Source organism: Bos mutus, chromosome 26 (genome assembly GCF_027580195.1).
Source record: "Bos mutus isolate GX-2022 chromosome 26, NWIPB_WYAK_1.1, whole genome shotgun sequence".
Taxonomy (NCBI): Eukaryota; Metazoa; Chordata; class Mammalia; order Artiodactyla; family Bovidae; genus Bos; species Bos mutus.
In genome coordinates this window covers 20,473,094-20,492,129 of record NC_091642.1, presented here as the reverse complement: position 1 = coordinate 20,492,129, position 19,036 = coordinate 20,473,094, and the positions used below count along the sequence as shown (strand labels likewise).

Sequence of the window (19,036 nt, the reverse complement as noted above, 5' to 3'; positions counted from 1 at the left end):
CTTGATAGAATGGCCAGAGAAAACTTCATGAAGAAATATGCTGGACTTAGTATGGAATAAAAAATGCATTCCGTGAGCTGAACAGCAAGGACAGTCAAACAGCATGGAGGCAAGAATGAGCATATCATGCTTCTGTGTCAGGAGGAAACTAGTTCACTGGATCAGGGTCGATAAAATTCACAAAAAACGATTACTTGATAAGGAGCCAATTGAGTTTGATTCTAGCTCTGCCATCAAGTCATTTCACATGTCTTATGCTAAAGTCCATTCTGAGTACTCTCAGATGGTTCTTATTGGTGCTGCTTGGGTATCTTTTTAATCTCTTGTCTTTTTTGGGGGGTGGGGGGGTTGACTATCTGAAACTTGAAACCACCATGCTCTGTTTTTCCACAGCTTAGCTCATATCCTCACTGTATGGAGAAAATGAGCCTCACAGTGTAAAGTGTCCAAACATCTTACCTCTCTGTGTTAATATAAAGCTTCTCCATAATGTAAACTATTCATTCAATAAAAGGATGGTATAAAGATATCACAGTTTTTAAAATTAAACTGACTTCAGAATTACAGAATTTTTCTTTATCAAAAGGACATTTTAAAATTAAAAAATTATAGAAAATTAGGGAAATTCTAGACAAGTTCAAAGAAAAAAATTTAATCTGTATTTCTATCATATAGAGATAATTTAAACTCTTTGCATGTGTATGTAATCATACAGATCATACAAAACACATGATTTTGTTACCTGACTTCATTTAATGTCATAACAGTCTTTCATATCTTACAAGATTTTTGTAGAATAATTTTAATAGGTACAGAATACAGCAGACTATAGTAGTACCATAGAATAGGATTATCTTTTGAGTATCTATTTCATATCAGTCATTGTACTAAGTATCTTACATACATTGTATTTAATCATTAGAGCAACCCTGTCAGATATTAGACATTATCCTCACTTTATGGATGAGGAGATAGACTAAGTTAAGTAACTTACCCAGGGACACGTAGATATAGAATATCCTTTGTTTTTGCTGTTACACTGTGATGCCTTCAATCTAAATAATTATGCATCAATTCTTAAACATAAAGGTTGTCCCCATTTTTTGCTATTAGAAACTTGACTATAATTTCATCATAAAGCAGATTATTTTTTGCCAGCCCAATTTCCAAGTAATATTTGTATCATATTTAATGTCATAGTGGAGAAAGGAATGGCTGCCCACTCCAGTATTCTTGCCTGGAGAATTCCATGGACAGAGGAGCCTGTGGGCTACAATCCATGGGGTCGCAGAGTCGGACACGACTGAGCAACTAACACTACAATGTCATAGTTCACTGATAGAAATAATAATGTTCTTGCACTTATTTTTAATCTCTGAATTCTCTGGAACTTTGGAAAGTGATCCAGTTCTCTGCTTGTTTCCCCCCCACCTCCAAAATTGACACATATCCCTGGAGTGTCATTAGAAAGACACTGGTGAAGCATCCTTATTTAATTTAGGAAGCACTGTAAAGACAAAGTTAACTTGTCTTTTCTAAGTGGTCGTTTTTACTGTTGCTTTTTAATTCAGTTTTCTGCCTGTTGGAAATCTTAATTAATCATAACTAGTGAACTCTTGACCCAGTTTCCAAACACTGTTATAAGAACGTAATGAAAATGAGTATACCATACCTCTGGAATAGTTCTAATTGCAGGAATTGAAATGATTGCTAAGGTTTTTTTGCACTGTAGTTGGCTAGACTTATGGTATATAGACTTATCAGAGTATTTTTGATACCAGTAACTAACTCTTAAAAATGTAAAGGGTAAAAATTAGCTCCATTTGGGCATTTCTTACAATTTTGATCACTATTTTCTTCAGCAAGAGCTGCTGCTGCTGCTAAGTTGCTTCAGTTGCCTCCGACTCTGTGAGACCCCGTAGACTGCAGCCCACCAGGCTCCACTGTCCCTGGGATTCTCCAGGCAAGAACACTGGAGTGGGTTGCCATTTCCTTCTCCAATGCATGAAAGTGAAAAGTGAAAATGAAGTCGCTCAGTCGTGTCCGACTCCTAGCGACTCCATGGACTGCAGCGTACCAGGCTGGAAAGATGCAAATGAATATAACTAGATGAGGAATATGAGACAAGGTGACTGCTCTGCTAGGTTTAAGGCTTAACTTATTCTGTAGGCTAATACATGTTTTCTGTAAATATTGGAGTAATGTATCTAAAAGTTATTCATACAATGACTTTCTGAAAAATAGTCAAAGCAGAAATTCGAAAGAAATTGACAAACATCAGACAGTTGCTGAAAGTTGAAAGGCACCAAAATACTTATCTCCAAAATGTTGTGTGACACAGGCATCCACTTCTATACAGACCTACTTTGGAGATATTGTCGATTCCATCTCAGAGCACTTCAACAAAGCAACTATCACAATAAAGTGTCACACAATTTTTTGTTTGCCAGTGTATATAAAAGTTCTGTTACACAGTACTGTAGTCTATTAAGTGTGCAGTACCATTTTGTCTAAAAACTATACATGCCTTAATTAAAAATACTTTATTGAAAAAGTATCATTCAGATTATAGAGTAGCTCTTTTGATTTCCTTCAGTTATTTCTGGCTTTTGATTTAAAGTGAAAGACATGCAGTTCTGACTTTGACTTGGTTAGAAGTCACTGTAGGGTCATTATTGGCTTAATTTCAATATTGTTGTATTTCAGGGGAGAGGGAGAGAGACAGGGAAGCAACTGTTTGGTGGAGCATAAAGAATATACATAGCATTTACCAATTAAGTTCACCATCTTAAATAAGTGCAGTTCATGGCACCCCAAAACAATTACACTAGTAACATCCAAGATCACTGATCATAGATCTCCAAAACAAGTATAATAATAACATAAAAGTTTGAAATGTAGCAAGAATTACTAAAATGTGACACAGAGACATTAAGTGAACAAATGCTTTTGTGAAAAGTGGCACAAGTAGATTTGTTCAAAGTATGGTTGCCACAAACCTTTGATACATAAACACACAATATCAGTGAAGCACAATAAAGAAAAGTATAATAAAATGAAGTATCCTTTTAATTTCTAATACTGGTTATACTGTTGAATTTAAAACTAGAGGCTAACATTTAACCTAGCCCAACTAAAAAGGTTGTAGCAACAATTACATTGTTGAATCAGAAATTAACCAGCCATGACAAAAAAAAATACATTGAACTAAATTCTCATTACTCATCTTTTTTGGTATCAAAATGAGTTTATACTATTTTGAAAATTAAATTTGATTTAAACCTGTGATAGCAGATATCATCATATTCATCCATGTAGCTTATATGTAGCTTACCATGGGTCTTGGCTATAGAAGTATAAAATGTCTGTTTTTCTGCTCTGCTCATTTTAGGTATTCAATAGTGACTAATATGCTCAAGCTGGATATGCTTAGATAATGAGAGACTGTAGCTTTCACTTTTGTTCATAAAAAATTATTTTGAGAAATTTTTAACCATCAAGTCAACTTTTTAGAGAAATTTTGGATTGTTTATATTTAAACTCATGAAAAATATTGAACCTTTCTGATCTCACAAAATAATTGTGCATCTCGTATTTTAAGTAATTATCATTTATTCAATTCAGTCGCTCAGTAGTGTCCGACTCTCTGCGACCCCATGAATCGCAGCACGCCAGGCCTCCCTGTCCATCACCATCTCCTGGAGTTCACTCAAACTCATGTCCATCGAGTCAGTGATACCATCCAGCCATCTCATCGTCTGTCATCCCCTTTTCCTCCTGCCCCTAATCCCTCCCAGCATCAGAGTCTTTTCCAATGAGTCAACTCTTAGCATGAGGTTGCCAAAGTACTGGAGTTTCAGCTTTAGCATCACTCCTTCCAAAGAACACCCAGGACTGATCTCCTTTAGAATGGACTGGTTGGATCTCCCTGTAGTCCAAGGGACTCCCAAGAGTCTTCTCCAACACCACAGTTCAAAAGCATCAATTCTTTGGCATTCAGCTTTCTTCACAGTCCAACTCTCACATCTATACACGACCACTGGGAAAACCATAGCTTTGACTAGACGAACCTTTGTTGGCAAAGTAATGTCTCTGCTTTTGAATATGCTGTCTAGGTTGGTCATAACTTTTCTTCCAAGGAGTAAACTTCTATCATTTATTACTTTGATGTTATTCAACTGGGCCTTGTCTAAAGGTTAATATTTTATTTAAGTGTGCCAATACTTTCCAATAACTGATTTTAAAAATTGACTTGTAGCTGTGTATTTCATTATTTCTCTAAGACGGTGGACACAAAAGTGGCTTCAGTTTCATCCTAATTGGTAGAGTGTACTGTGTAGTTTTTTGGTACAAAAAGTTAGGGCTCTTGCTGAAATAGTACTTGAAAGTAATTTATAAATATTGCTTGATAATCGCCTGGGAGAGTGACAGGCTTATCAGATTAAAAAAAACAATTCCTTTTTTTTTTTTTTATGTTCACAGGAAATCTGTCCAGTTTAAGTCGTCTTGGTCTGAGATACAACAGACTGTCAGCAATACCCAGATCATTGGCAAAATGCAGTGCACTTGAAGAATTAAATTTAGAGAACAATAACATTTCTACTTTACCAGAGGTAAGAAGTGAATTATGGTAAACTCTTGAAACGAGTCTATAACATAATGAAGGGAAGATTAATCAGTCTGTACAGCTTGGTAAATTTGATGATTGAGTTTGCTTAAATAATGGGTGTGCTGTGATACATATCCCATCGCTGAGATAAAAAAATTCCAAAAAAGAAAGAGCAGGTATGTTTTAGCATACCCAGCAACTAGTAAGTTTGCTTATAGTTATTCAAGCATATTTTACTGTAGTATTCTAACATGAGAAGAATTGTGGACTTAATGGATTGACTGAACTTTGCAAAGTCTTTTTTTTCTAATAATTAAAAATACCTTGTGTAGTTTCTAGTCTGGACCAGTTCACTAAAACTACTGTGACAGTATCTCACCTGTGGCAAAAGAGCACTATTGTTAGTAGTAAGTAGTAGTTTGGGATTAGGAAATAGAATCCACAGATTGTAGATATAGCCCTGACAGCTAGACTGTTTGGATTTTTAAATTTCTGTGATAATGGTAATTCTTAACTTGAAAATGGGTGAAGTTCTACTGTTTAATGTCATCCTCTTTTCTAACAGTGATTCATATCCCATAATAAGGCAAATAATTAACACATTAATTAGATCTTTTGGCATTCTTTTAGGGTGTGATTTATGAGTTTAAGTAAGACTGACCTCTTTTACAGTGTCATTATGTCTAAATGTAAAGACTAGGTATATACCAAGTTTCACCTAGTGAGAAATTTTAACATTTATTTATATATCCAGTCATATTGTCACTGAAGGGAAACATAATTATTGGGTATCTTAGGATAAAGACATGTGCTAAGTACTTTCATATAACTTTGTGACCGAAATAAGTCAGGATTTATTTTTGATAGGAGAATTATAAAGAAGACAGCTCTCTTCAGTCTGTTTATGGAAGAAGGGGTGTGTGTGTATATTTAAACATACCCATTTTCAGATAGAGAAGTATGGATGAAATACTTGATAGGCCTTGTTCAAACATTGGAAAGCATTTTTATTTAAAGGTAGTCTATGTGCTTTGGAAGTAGCATATTCTTAATGCAAATGTGTAATTATCTGCATTTATAATAACAAGAAAAACAATAAAAACCATTAAACAGCACTTAGATATTCAAGCTGGCAAGAAAAATCGGGAAAGTGATTTTCAAAGGGGGCTCATTATATTGCTGAAATCGGAGCTGGCAAAATCACTATATACTTTTCCATTTGAAGACTGTCTGCAAATGAACTAGTTTTAATGGATACCCAAAGACTAAAGGAGAAGGAACTTAATAAATTTAAGCCCATATACTCAAGGCATAAGGCTGGAAGCTTTACATGTATTATTTCATTTTTATCTTCACTGTAATCCTACTGATTATTGGAGTGGTCTCATCAAATAGAGAAATAAGACTTGAGAAGTCATGTTTTTGGCCAAATGTGTCACCCTGAAATATTTTTTTCTGGGAATATAGTGAGAGATATATTGATTGATTAATTCACTGAAGCTTACAAGGCTGGTAAGTAGAAGATCTGAGATGGGAACCCAGATGTGTTTGACTCTGCAGCAATGGTCAGCAACCTCAAAGCTTCACAGTATGACCTTAGAATGAAAAGGTTGGAGAGCTGCCTTACAGCAATCCAGAATATTTTCTTCTGCTTCTCTGAGTATTTAAAATGGTTTTTCATCCTTTAAGATTTCACTCACTTTCAATTGTCTTCTGCTTTTCCAGTTATTCCAGTATTTCTCCTTTTCTTTGAATTTAAATAAAGAAGTGACTTATAAAGTTACTTATATATATATATATATTTATTTATTTAAAAATCTTTACTACAACCTATAAAACAAGACATCATCCTCTTACAAATGAATAGAACAAAGGTTCAGAGAGATAACTTGCTCAAAGTCATGAACTACTAAAAGATGGGACCAGGATTTAAAACTATTTTATAGCCTGAACCAGTGTTTCTCAAACATTAATGAGCATACAAATCACCTGGAAATCTTAAGATTCATATTATGATTCTGTGGAGGTGGGGCCTAAGAGTCCACATTTCTAACAAGCTCTCTGGGGATACGGATGCTGCTCTTCTTTAAACCAGACTTTGAATAGCAAGAGCCTATTCTGTACAATTTATTATTGATTATATAGAGTTGTATATTATTTTCTTTTTCCTATCTGTGTGCTTTATTTCTCTAAATGGAATTTAGTCTTCCTGATGGTAGAGATCCTTTTATAATACTAAACACCTAGTACTCTGGTTACATGGTGGGGGACTGAAGTAAGAGGGAATATGGGGTTATGTGCTAAGTGAATACTTGTTTGATAGATGTATATTCCCTCAGAAATTTACAGTATGGAAAAGCAATGTATTATATAATATCAAAAAGTAGTGTTACCTTCTGAATTTAATATTCTTAAAAGGAACATTTAAATTACTGAATGATACCTTATTCTGTGTCAGGTATTATATTAATCTTAATAATAATTTAGAGATAGATACTTAACCAAGACTTGAATAGCACTGAATACACAGCAGGTGATGGAGTCAGGACTCAGACCCAGGACTGTCCGATACCAGTCCTCTGTAAGATCCTGTATGAGAGGTCTCAAACTGGCCACTCATGAAACACCTCTTACCCACAGATACATTATCTTTACCCTGTAGAGTATTTTAAATAAAGCCAAAGAATAAAAGGAGATTTAATATAAGTAAATGAATTTCCTGTTTCTTCCTAAATTCTGAAAATCTGACTACATTGGCTGCACATCCCTGCAAGGTAACAATTAGCTAGAGCTGAGTAGTGAATGACTTTCCTTCTGGATGAGGCATTATAGAACCGGCCCAGCCAGTGTCTGTCATTTGTTACCTGCAAGACTCTCCCAGGCATTTGTTTGGTACTGCTGCTCTATGTTCTACAGAATAAGTCTTGTTATAGTTCTAATTATTATGCTTATTTCATTTTTTGTTTTTAACAGAGTCTTTTATCAAGTCTTGTGAAACTGAATAGTTTGACATTAGCTAGAAATTGCTTCCAGTTATATCCAGTAGGTGGTCCATCTCAATTTTCCACTATCTATTCCCTCAATATGGAACACAATCGAATCAACAAAATCCCATTTGGAATTTTCTCCAGAGCAAAAGTATTAAGTAAGCTGAATATGAAGGTAAGCCTCTATTTGTGTTAGGGAAAATCACTACTTTAACTAGTACTTTTAGTGTATTTATGATTTATCAGAATGGGCAATTGTTTCTTCCTTATGCTGTGCTCATTTTTTAATTGGATTGTTTGGGTTTTTCTTTTTTTACTGTTGAGTTGCAGTTCTTTATGTATTTTGGATGTTAATGCTTTGTCAGTTATATGATTTGCAACTATTTTCTCCCAGTGGGTGATTTTTAGTTTCTTGTTGCTTGTCTATATTCTCTACCATGAATGAATCACATTTGTAGTAAGGAAAAGAAATTTTATTGCAGAAGGAAGGAAGAAATGAAAAATGGTTTGTCCAGCGATTTAATTTGTAGTGAACAAACTTATTTTTCTTGACTTCCTACTTTTGCATTCCAGTCCCGTATAATGAAAAGGACATCTTTTTTGGTATGTTAGTTCTAAAAGGCCTTGTAGGTCTTCATAAAACCGTTCAACTTCAGCTTCTTCAGCATTACTGGTTGGGGCATAGACTTGGAATGCAAAAGTAGGAAGTCAAGAAACACCTGGAGTAACAGGCAAATTTGCCCTTGGAGTACAGAATGAAGCAGGGCAAAGGCTAATAAGAGTTTTGCCAAGAGAACACACTGGTCATAGCAAACACCCTCTTCCAACAACACAAGAGAAGACTACACATGGGCATCACCAGATGGTCAACACCGATATCAGATTAATTATATTCTTTGCAGCCAAAGATGGAGAAGCTCTATACAGTCAGCAAAAACAAGACCGGGAGCTGACTGTGGCTCAGATCATGAACTCCTTATTGCCAAATTCAGACTTAAACTGAAGAAAGTGGGGAAAACCACTAGACCATTCAGGTATGAGCTAAATCAAATCCCTTATGATTATACAGTGGAAGTGAGAAATAGATTTAAGGGACTAGATCTGTTAGACAGAGTGCCTGATGAACTATGGATGGAGGTTCATGACATTGTACAGGAGACAGGGATCAAGACCATCCCCAAGAAAAAGAAATGTAAAAAAGCAAGATGGCTGGCTGGGGAGGCTGTACAAATAGCTGTAAAAAGAAGAGAAGTGAAAAGCAAAGGAGAAAAGGAAAGATATACCCATTTGAATGCAGGGTTCCAAAGAACAGCAAGGAGAGATAAGAAAGCCTTCCTCACCAACCAATGCAAAGAAATAGAGGAAAACAATAGAATGGGAAAGACTAGAGATCTCTTCAAGACTATTAGAGCTACCAAGGGAACATTTCATGCAAAGATGGGCTCAATAAAGGGCAGAAATGGTAGGGACCTATCAGAAGCAGAAGATATTAAGAAGAGGTGGCAAGAATACACAGAAGAACTGTACAAAAAAGATCTTCACAACCAAGATTATCACGATGGTGTGTGATCACTCACACTCAGCTAGAACCAGACATCCTGGAATGTGAAGTCAAGTGGGCCTTAGAAAGCATCACTACGAACAAAGCTAGTGGAGGTGATGGAATTCCAGTTGAGCTATTTCAAATCCCGAAAGATGATGCTGTGAAAGTGCTGCACTCTATATGTCAGCAAATTTGGAAAACTCAGCAGTGGCCACAGGACTGGAAAAGGTCAGTTTTCACTCCAGTCCCAAAGAAAGGCAATGCCAAAGAATGCTTAAACTACACACAATTGTAGTCATCTTACACGCTAGTAAGGTAATGCTCAAAATTCTCCAGGCCAGGCTTCAGCAATATGTGAACCGTGAACTTCCAGATGTTCAAGCTGGTTTTAGAAAAGGCAGGTGAACCAGAGATCAAATGGCCAACATCTGCTGAATCATGGAAAAGCAAAAGAGTTCCAGAAAAACATCTATTTCTGCTTTATTGACTATGCCAAAGCCTTTGACTATGTGGATCACAACAAACTATGGAAAATTCTGAGAGATGGAAATACCACACCACCTGACCTGACTCTTGAGAAACCTGTATGCAGGTCAGGAAGCAACAGTTAGAACTGGACATGAAACAACAGACTGGTTCCAAATAGGAAAAGGAGTTTGTCAAGGCTGTATATTAGTGTGTCAATATATATAAGCTTATTTAACTTATATGTAGAGTGCATCATGAGAAACGCTGGGCTGGAGGAAGCACAAGCTGGAATCAAGATTGCTAGGAGAAATATCAATAACCTCAGATATGTAGATGATAACCACCCTTATGGCAGAAAGTGAAGAACTAAAGAGCCTCTTGATGAAAGTGAAAGAGTAGAGTGAAAAAAGTTAGCTTAAAGCTCAACATTCAGAAAACTAAGATCATGGCATCCGGTCCCGTCACTTCATGGCAAATAGATGGGGAAACAGTAGAAACAGTGGCTGACTATTTTTTTGGGCTCCAAAATCACTGCAGATGGTGATTGCAGCCATGAAATTAAAGACACTTACTCCTTGGAAGAAAAGTTACGACCAACCTAGATAGCATATTAAACAGCAGAGACCTTACTTTGTCAACAAAGGTCCGTCTAGTCAAGGCTATGGTTTTTCCAGGGGTCATGTATGGATGTGAGAGTTGGACTATAAAGAAAGCTGAGCGCTGAAGAATTGATGCTTTTGAACTGTGGTGTTGGAGAAGGCTCTCTAGAGTCCCTTGGACAGCAAGGAGATCCAACCAGTCCATCCTAAAGGAGATCAGTCCTGGGTGTTCATTGGAAGGACTGATGTTGAAGCTGAAACTCCAATACTTTGGCCACCTGATGTGAAGAACTGACTCCATGGAAAAGACCCTGATGCTGGGAACGACTGAAGGCAGGAGGAGGAGACTACAGATAATGAAATGGTTGGATGGCATCACCTACTCGATGGACATCATTTTGAGCAAGCTCTGGGGTTGGTGATGGACAGGGAATCCTGACGTGCTGTAGCCCATGGCGTCATGAAAATCGGACACGACTTAGTGACTGAACTTAACTGTATGGAAAACTTTGGAGGCTGAGTGTTTTTGTTCCTTGTTTTTCTTTCTTTCTATATTTAGATATTAAAGAAAGGGAATGTCTTTTTCTGTTTAAGAATTCTCTTTCTATAGGGAGTTACATATGGAGCTTTGTTTTTGTGGTTTTACCTTGAATGCTTCGTTTTATCTCTGTCAGGACAATCAATTGACATCACTTCCCTTGGATTTTGGAACTTGGACCAGTATGGTAGAATTGAATTTAGCTACCAATCAGCTCACAAAGATCCCTGAGGATGTGTCTGGTCTTGTTTCTCTTGAGGTGAGTATAAAAGAACATTTAGAACTCATTAGACTTTTCCACAGTTACCTCACTTATGAAGTTTACAATTAATCAGTTTCATAATTGAAGATCATAATTAGAAATGTTAGTGCTCTCAGGACTTCCCTAGCAGTCCAGTGGTTCAAACTCCTCGCTCCCAATGCAGAGGGTGTGGATTTGATCCCTGGTTGGAGAACTAAGGTCCTGTATGCCACGTGAAGTGGTCATAAATAAATAAATAGTCCAGATTCTGTCAATTAAAAAAAGAAATGTAGTGCTCTCTTAAACATGCAGCTGTATTAGGATGATGAAGTGTTGACTTAATCTGGGCTCAATGCTTTTGAATCACTCTTGCCCACTAAAAGTCGGTCGGTTTGAATACTATAAACTATCTTTGAAAGAAAGGGTCTCTAAAGCGCAGCATCTTTTGTATTTTTTTTCTTAATTCTTTCTAAGAATGCTATACCATTGTCCTCTAAAATAATTCTGGGTTCCTCATATTGGCATTCAGCACCCTTCATATAATTCTGACCTACTTTTTCATCCTAATTACCCACCTCCTCTTTTATTTACTAACTGAATTGATTAGTTTCTTTGTTGGCAATGTGTGCATATTTCTAGCTCTGTACCTTTATTGTTCCCAGTATCTAGAATGCTCTTTTCTCATCCCCTTAAAATTTTTCTTTTAAAATTATTTCTCACAATTAAAGATCCGTGCAGTCCATGGAGTTGCAAAGACTCAGACACAATTTAGCAACTACTTTGTTGTTAAAGTAGTTAACAAAGATCTACCTTCCTGTTACTTCCTCAAAGATTTCTCCTGCCTCTGAATCCCTAGCATTTTCACTCTTTTGATGAAAAAACTTACTAACAGTAAATATTTCTAAAATTGTCCTCATGTTTTTTTAAAAATTCTAATTTTTCTATTCTTTTATTATTGTATTTAATAAGGTGAAAAAGTATGGTGTAATGGCTAACAGCAGGAACTTTGAAGCCAAATAGATCTGGGTACAATTCCCCTTTTAACTATTTATGGATTTAATGTACCCAAGCTTCAGTTTCCTCAGCTGGGGAAAGTAATGGGGATAGTAATATATTCCTCATAGAATTGTGCTAGTGCTAATGAAGTCACTCAGTTGTGTTTGACTCTTTGTGACCCCATGGACTGTAGCCTGGCACGTTCCTCCATCCATGGGATTTTCCAGGCAAGAATATTGGAGTGGGTTGCCATTTCCTTCTCCACATAGAATTGTAATTAAGACTAAATGCAATAATGCACATTTTTCATTTAATATGTGGTGTTAGTGGTAAAGAATCCACCTGCCAGTGCAAGAGACACAGGGGACATGGGTTCAATCCCTGGATTGGGAAGATCCCCTGGAGGAGGGTATGGCAACCCATTCCAGTATTCTTGCCCGGAGACTCCCATGGACAAAGGAGCTTGGGGGGTTGCAGTCCAGTGGGTCACAAAGAATCAGATACAGCTGAAGCAACTTAGCATGCATACAAATAGTAGTAAACTCAGTGATAGCTACTATTGTCATTTTCTTGGTCTTATTGAATATGTTTACTTCATTGTATGTAGTATAACTTTGGAAGAAATAAGTGGGCATAAAAATTTAGCTAGAACCTTACATAGATCTTTCCATTTAGTGCTCTTCTCACTATCCCCATACTCAGTATTGTTTGCCTACCTAACCCCCCTCCACTATAACTTCTCTGAGAATGAAGACTTGTATCTTCTTCAACCTTTTTTCCCCTTCTTATTCAAGATACTGCAGGATGCCCTGCAATGTAATAAATTTACTACAAATAATAACTAGTGGATTGATATAGGCAGTTTAGAAGTCAATTGTTACCTACCTTAAATGATGGCTTGCTTGTAAGGAGTTTTGAATAAATAATTGGTTTCCTATTAGATAGATATTTGTAACCATTCAGTATCAAAATACCATTACCTGTATGAATCTTAGTGCAAGTAGTTAATAATTTTCATATTTTTTGTAATTTAGTTTAAATTCTTTCCTTTTGCTTTCATTAGTTTTGACTTCATCAAACTATTTTGTTTCCAGTAACTATGGCAATTTTTTTTTTAGAATAGTAAGTTTAATATCTTGTTATATAATTAGACATTACCCTAAATATTCACTGTTTAGAAAATTAACATTGCTTAATTTTAAGGCACATGATGATAATATATTTCTGTTTTGTGGGTTGTCAAACATTATCAATAATTTCTCTTTAGGTTTTAATATTATCAAACAATCTTCTAAAGAAGCTTCCTCATGGCCTTGGAAACCTTAGGAAGTTAAGAGAATTGGATCTAGAGGAGAACAAATTGGAATCCTTGCCAAATGAAATTGCTTATCTTAAGGATTTGCAGGTAAAACATTCTGATGATTTTATAGGTATATAATTAAAGTTTTTGGGATGCATTCCAAATTGTACATTTTTTTATTCTTGGACCAAATAGATTTTCCTATTAGAGCTGAATTTTATGTTCATGTAACCTAGCTGCTTTTGTCTTCCTAACAAATGATAGTGTTTGAAAGAAAAAGTTATTTAGTGATTTTTATATAATATGTAGCTCAGACAGTAAAGAATCTGCCTGCTATGCAGGAGACCCAGGTTCAGTATCTAGGTTGGGAAGATCCTCTGGAGAAAGGAATACAACCCACTCCAGTATTCTTGCCTGGAGAATCCCATGGACAGAGATTCCTGGAGGGCTACAGTCTGTGGGGTCGCAGAGTCAGACACGACTGAGTGACTAATACTACATTACTACTGTGTAATATTAGTCAATCTAATTTCCCTATAAATTTATCTTGCTGTTTAGTAGATGTAGTTTTTAAAAAATTTACATCAGTTACAGGAAACATACATGTAACCGTCTTTTATTTTGTTAACCTTTTAGAAATTAGTCTTGACAAACAACCAACTGACCACTCTTCCCAGAGGCATTGGTCACCTTACCAATCTTACACATCTAGGCCTTGGAGAGAACCTACTTACTCATCTTCCTGAGGAAATTGGTATGAACCCTTTGGGTATTTGACTGTACTAATAACATGCTTTCATTAGTTATTAGAACATGTGTTCAAGCAGTGTTTCTGATAAATAAATCTACTATTTTTGTCAACTTACTCAAATTACATCAAGCTCAAGATTTTTTTTATAGAGCACTAGTAGTAATAGTAGTAGTTGGTTAGTTTTTATTAGGTTTCCTCATGGGGAATTGAGTTTAACATAATATTTGAGAATGTTTTAGCATACTTGTATTTCAGTAGATTTAACGTTAATTTGGAGGAGTTCTTTTTCTTCCAAGTTTAAAAATTACACAAGCGTGAATTAAATTAGTTTCTTATGCCAAAAGAATTTTCTCTTGTGAGGTTTTAGGATTGATATTAATATTTGATTAATGTTAATATTTGAGTTACTTTAGAATTTTCCAAGTGTTTTCATACCCATTATTTCATACTGTCAATATGAACACCTTGAATTTTACGTAGTGCAAGTTGCTTCATGTTACAGTGTTTTAATCAATTACAGTCACATAGTACTAAAATTAGTAATCCCATTTGTTATTCTCTCATCTATACCATGCTGTTTCAGAGGCACTATAGATGAGTGGTTAAGGATGGTTTTGGAGTACAATAGACAATTCAAAATCTGGCTCTACTGCTTCTGGTTTTGTGGCATTGAATAAGGTACAGAACCTCCCTAAGCTTCAGGTTCCTATCTATAAAATATGGATTCTAGTAACATTCCGTAAGGTTGCTCTGAGTAATACATAAAATCTTAAATGTAAACAAATCCAATATCTAGTAACTTTTTAAATTAGTTCTATTACATACCACTGTCAAATATTAAGATTTTGAAATTAAAAAATTGGAAACTCATAAAGCAACTTTATATACTTATTTCTAGTGTGCTTATCCAGCTGGCCACATGCAATTGCTTGAGACTATTTGCCTAGAAAGTATGAGTATCCTAAGATGGTCTAAGGAAAAATTTTAAAAGATTACATAAATTGACTTTTGCCTTACTGGCAAATACATAATAACTCTCTTAACCTTTCACGTGAGAAATTTATTACTAAGAGAAGTGATCACATTTCTTCAACATGAAAGTAATTATAGGCACTTACTATGTAAGTTGATTATATAATTTTTGAAATTTAAAATACACATGAATGCCAGGCTATCCCAAACAGAGTCTCTGGAGATACAGTATATATTTTTTCAAAGAAACTGAGCTTGAAAACCAAACATAAATGAAGAGATTTTTATTGGTATAGCACGTGACCTGGACATCACTTTTTAAAAATCTCCCTTGTTTATTTGAATAAGCAGGAAAGTTTGAGATCCATGGTTGTAGAGAGTTTTAAAACTAAGAGAAGAGAGTAAAAGGCACTGTGTGTTCAGTATGTGGGATACCCAGGATAAGGATCATGCTCAGTTGAGCTTTTTAAATAATAACTAATTTTTTTAAAATTATTTTTTATAACAGGTACACTGGAGAATCTAGAAGAACTGTATTTGAATGACAACCCCAACCTGCATAGCCTTCCCTTTGAGCTGGCTCTTTGCAGCAAGCTTTCAATCATGAGTATTGAGAACTGTCCACTCAGCCATCTTCCACCTCAGATTGTTGCTGGGGGTCCTTCTTTCATCATTCAGTTCCTAAAGATGCAGGGTCCATATCGTGCCATGGTCTGATACAAATCTGCTGGTCCCACACACTGTTCAAAAATAGACTGCCGTTAATGTTTCATATCTATATCTGTATCTATTTATGTAGATATTGATATATTTGGCAGATTTATAAAGACTATGTTTATGTGTTTCTGCTAATAGAGGAATCATAGCCATTTAGATTTTTTTAAATTCTGTACAAAAAGCTTATATAAGTTTTCTTTGCTGAACTTGATGGATGTTTTTCTGTTGTGTAATATGATATGCCAGTTTGCTTAAAACATTTGCCAACAAATTATGAAATTATTAAACTTAAGGGCCAGAGGTAGTATAGTTAGATATACTTTTTCTTAGCAAAAATTCTGGGCAAGCAATTTTGTTGCAACTTTTCATATATATTTTCCCCTTACCAATTGTCAGATCTTTTTAGTATTATAGGCCCTGAAGGTAGAATTTTTCTTTTAACTTATTTTGAAATTTGAGATTTGAATTTTATATATTGTTTACAGTCAGAGTAAATCACTGGATTTTATTTTATTTTATTTTATTTTGGTTTTGATTTGCTCTGTTTTGATCAGCAAAATCTCATTTATATCCTTTGCTAAAGAATTTGCATCAGCTGATTTAATATTAAAAGATATCTGCTTGTTGAAACAACTGGCAAAGTGAAAAGATACAGTCAAAAAATTTTGAATTCCTTTAATTGTGTTTCTCTGATCAATTGTGAAGCAAAATATCTGAAGTAAGTCTTTGGGTTGGGGGAAAGTATTGATACCTTTTCTAGTATAAATATCTTTTCTGAAGTTTAGGGGAACAGAAACTTGTAGTGTAAAGGAGTTTTCATTCCTGAAAGTTGCAGATCCACAGAAACTAACAGAATAATTTGGCAAAAAAAGAAAAAGATACACATAAACACACATAAACACATTCTATATATGTATATACAATGCTATATAGATATGTATTTATTATATCATAAACTGCGATAGGTAACTTTAAGGATTTCTCCCTAGCCTTGTACAATGAAATGAATGTTTTTCTTTGAACACTGCAATATATGTATGTTTCAAGGTTATTTAACAGTGTACTATGGTTTTATATCTTGACTTGCCTTGTACATCTTTCAGTTCTGGAATATCTGCGTCTAAGCACAATATCTTCACACTGTGCTATATTGCTGCTGAATTAAATGCACTTTTCCCCACAAATGGGGCACTGGCTTCAAACAATTCAGTTCAGTACCATTGATTTCAATCTCATCTTTCCTTTTTTGGTAGTTGTTAATAAAGTTACAGAAAAGAGCACATTGCATAAAAGTCATTGATAGTTCAGTGGAAGTTCTGTGAGATATGCATGTGCTATTTGGTATATTTTCTTTTGCTTTACTGCTTTTAAGGCTAGCAGTATTGTAAATGTGTGCCCCTTATTACCGTACTCTTACTTTTGATAGTGTTGGTCTAAGTCAATTTAATTACTGAAGAGACTCACAGAGCAAGTGCATTCTAGATATACCATCCTAAAAAACACTTCCCATATAATGAATAACTATTATGTATAATTACATGTTGCTGCTTGGTTTTCTTTTTTTTTTTCTATTTAGATGGGCATTGTAATTTAAATAAAACCATTTTTGAAGTGAGGTTATAACATTAAGATGGAAATTTGGATTGTTGTTTTGCTTTTCCTGGCACTCAAAATCAGGACGAAGTTTGAAGTTGAACCTATAGTCGTAATTGGCAATTTTTTAAGGAGCAACTAAGAAATGGAAGGCAGGTAAAGATATAAAACCGTAGAATGCTTAAATGTGCTGTAAAACTATTGTAGATGTCACTGGATTTTACCAGGTAATATCCTTTCTTCTTTTTTTTTTTTCCATCTACTGTGGCTTTTCAGTTAAAATTGTGTTTATAAAAGGAATTTGTTTATTACAGCTCTACCTGAAGCTTGTGTGTATGTGTGGTTTTTATAAAAATCTCATATCAAAGTGTGTTTATATCTTAAGATAATGGAACTTGAACTTTAAAGGCAGTAACCTAATGTCTTTTTTTTTTTTTAATGGGTATTGTTTCTTAAAAATGAAAATAGATACAGTTTTTGAAATATTTTTGTTCCCCTACATTCATTTATGTTAGTTTATAATAGAAATGCAAGGTGATCACAACCCTACGTGTAGAAGTTATAGACAAACCATCTATAGCTAAGGAATTACAATTTTTTAAGGTGCATAAAATATGTCACATGTATGGCTGTCACCTTAGAGAGCTTATGGATTTCATTACTTCTAACATGAAGCTAAATGGACTCTTAATTTCCCAATTATCCTTGTGCAGTCAGTATATTTAATATTTAAATAGTTTGACTATAGTAAGGGATATTATTGAATGACTACATATGAGCTGATAATTTCCTAAACTGCAGTGGGACTAATTGCCATGTCCAACAATGGTCCTTTCTTTTAAAGAAATTAGGTTTAATCTCTCTGTGAGGCTCAGTAAATAAAAAAAGAATGTCATAGAATGTTACATTTTTAAAAATATTGCTCTAAACTTTGCTTTTTGTTAATATATATAGTAGCAAATTGACAGTGACAATGTCAAAAATTCCTTTGTGGTATTTAGTACTTTAAAAATCCCAAATGATTATTTCATACAGAAAGAAGGGAGAGATGCTAAGTAATTTATGGATTTGATGGATACAAATGAAAACAATAGATGATAGAAATTCTTGCAGGAGGAAAAACACATAAAATATTTATTTGTACTTTTACTGAAAGGTGGATGATGCAATTGGAATGAGCTCTATAAATATATTTGCATATTTCTAATTTATCTCATTGTAAAGCCTGGATTTAAAACTTTTAATTTTGTATTGAGGTATAGCTAGTTAACAATGTTGTGACAGTTTCAGATGAATGAATCATTCTCTGATAACTTTTGTGGTAACTTTTGCTTTTCTTCTCAGTTATTGCTAAGCCATTCATACATATTGAGTTCAGATTTCAGCTTGCAGAATTTGTCATTTTGCATGAGTAAGAAGGGGTCATGGTTAAAGGGTATAAAGTGGGACACTTTGAAATGGAAAGGGGGCACTATTAATAACCATACATCAGAAATGTCTCTGGAAAACCAGGGTATATGGTTATTCTTGCATGATTAAAAATTAGATGAAAGCAAATGACATAACCCATAAAAGCAGAAGAATACATTCCTACAGTTTTCAAATTTAATTAAATAACTTGTGAAGAAAGATTTCCTTTTGCTTATACCGGAAGATGGTATAAGATGATATACCACATCCAGTCCATGTATTATCACTCAATTGTGTCCGACTCTTTTGACC

The 19,036-nt window shown here is 34.8% G+C and overlaps 1 protein-coding gene across 3 annotated transcripts in view; it reads left to right on the top strand.

Annotated features, from left to right (window-relative positions):
• The window catches only part of SHOC2 (SHOC2 leucine rich repeat scaffold protein), an 87,509-nt gene extending 69,870 nt beyond the window's left edge, over positions 1-17,639 (top strand). For all 3 annotated transcript variants that reach the window (XM_070363596.1, XM_070363595.1, XM_070363597.1), the window contains exons 4-9: positions 4,483-4,613; positions 7,583-7,771; positions 10,881-11,003; positions 13,249-13,386; positions 13,918-14,035; positions 15,513-17,639. In XM_070363596.1, the coding sequence (XP_070219697.1) occupies positions 4,483-4,613; positions 7,583-7,771; positions 10,881-11,003; positions 13,249-13,386; positions 13,918-14,035; positions 15,513-15,721 (908 nt within the window). In that variant the 3' untranslated portion in view covers positions 15,722-17,639. The remainder of the gene's footprint in view (positions 1-4,482; positions 4,614-7,582; positions 7,772-10,880; positions 11,004-13,248; positions 13,387-13,917; positions 14,036-15,512) is intronic.
• The last annotated feature ends 1,397 nt before the right edge of the window (positions 17,640-19,036 follow it).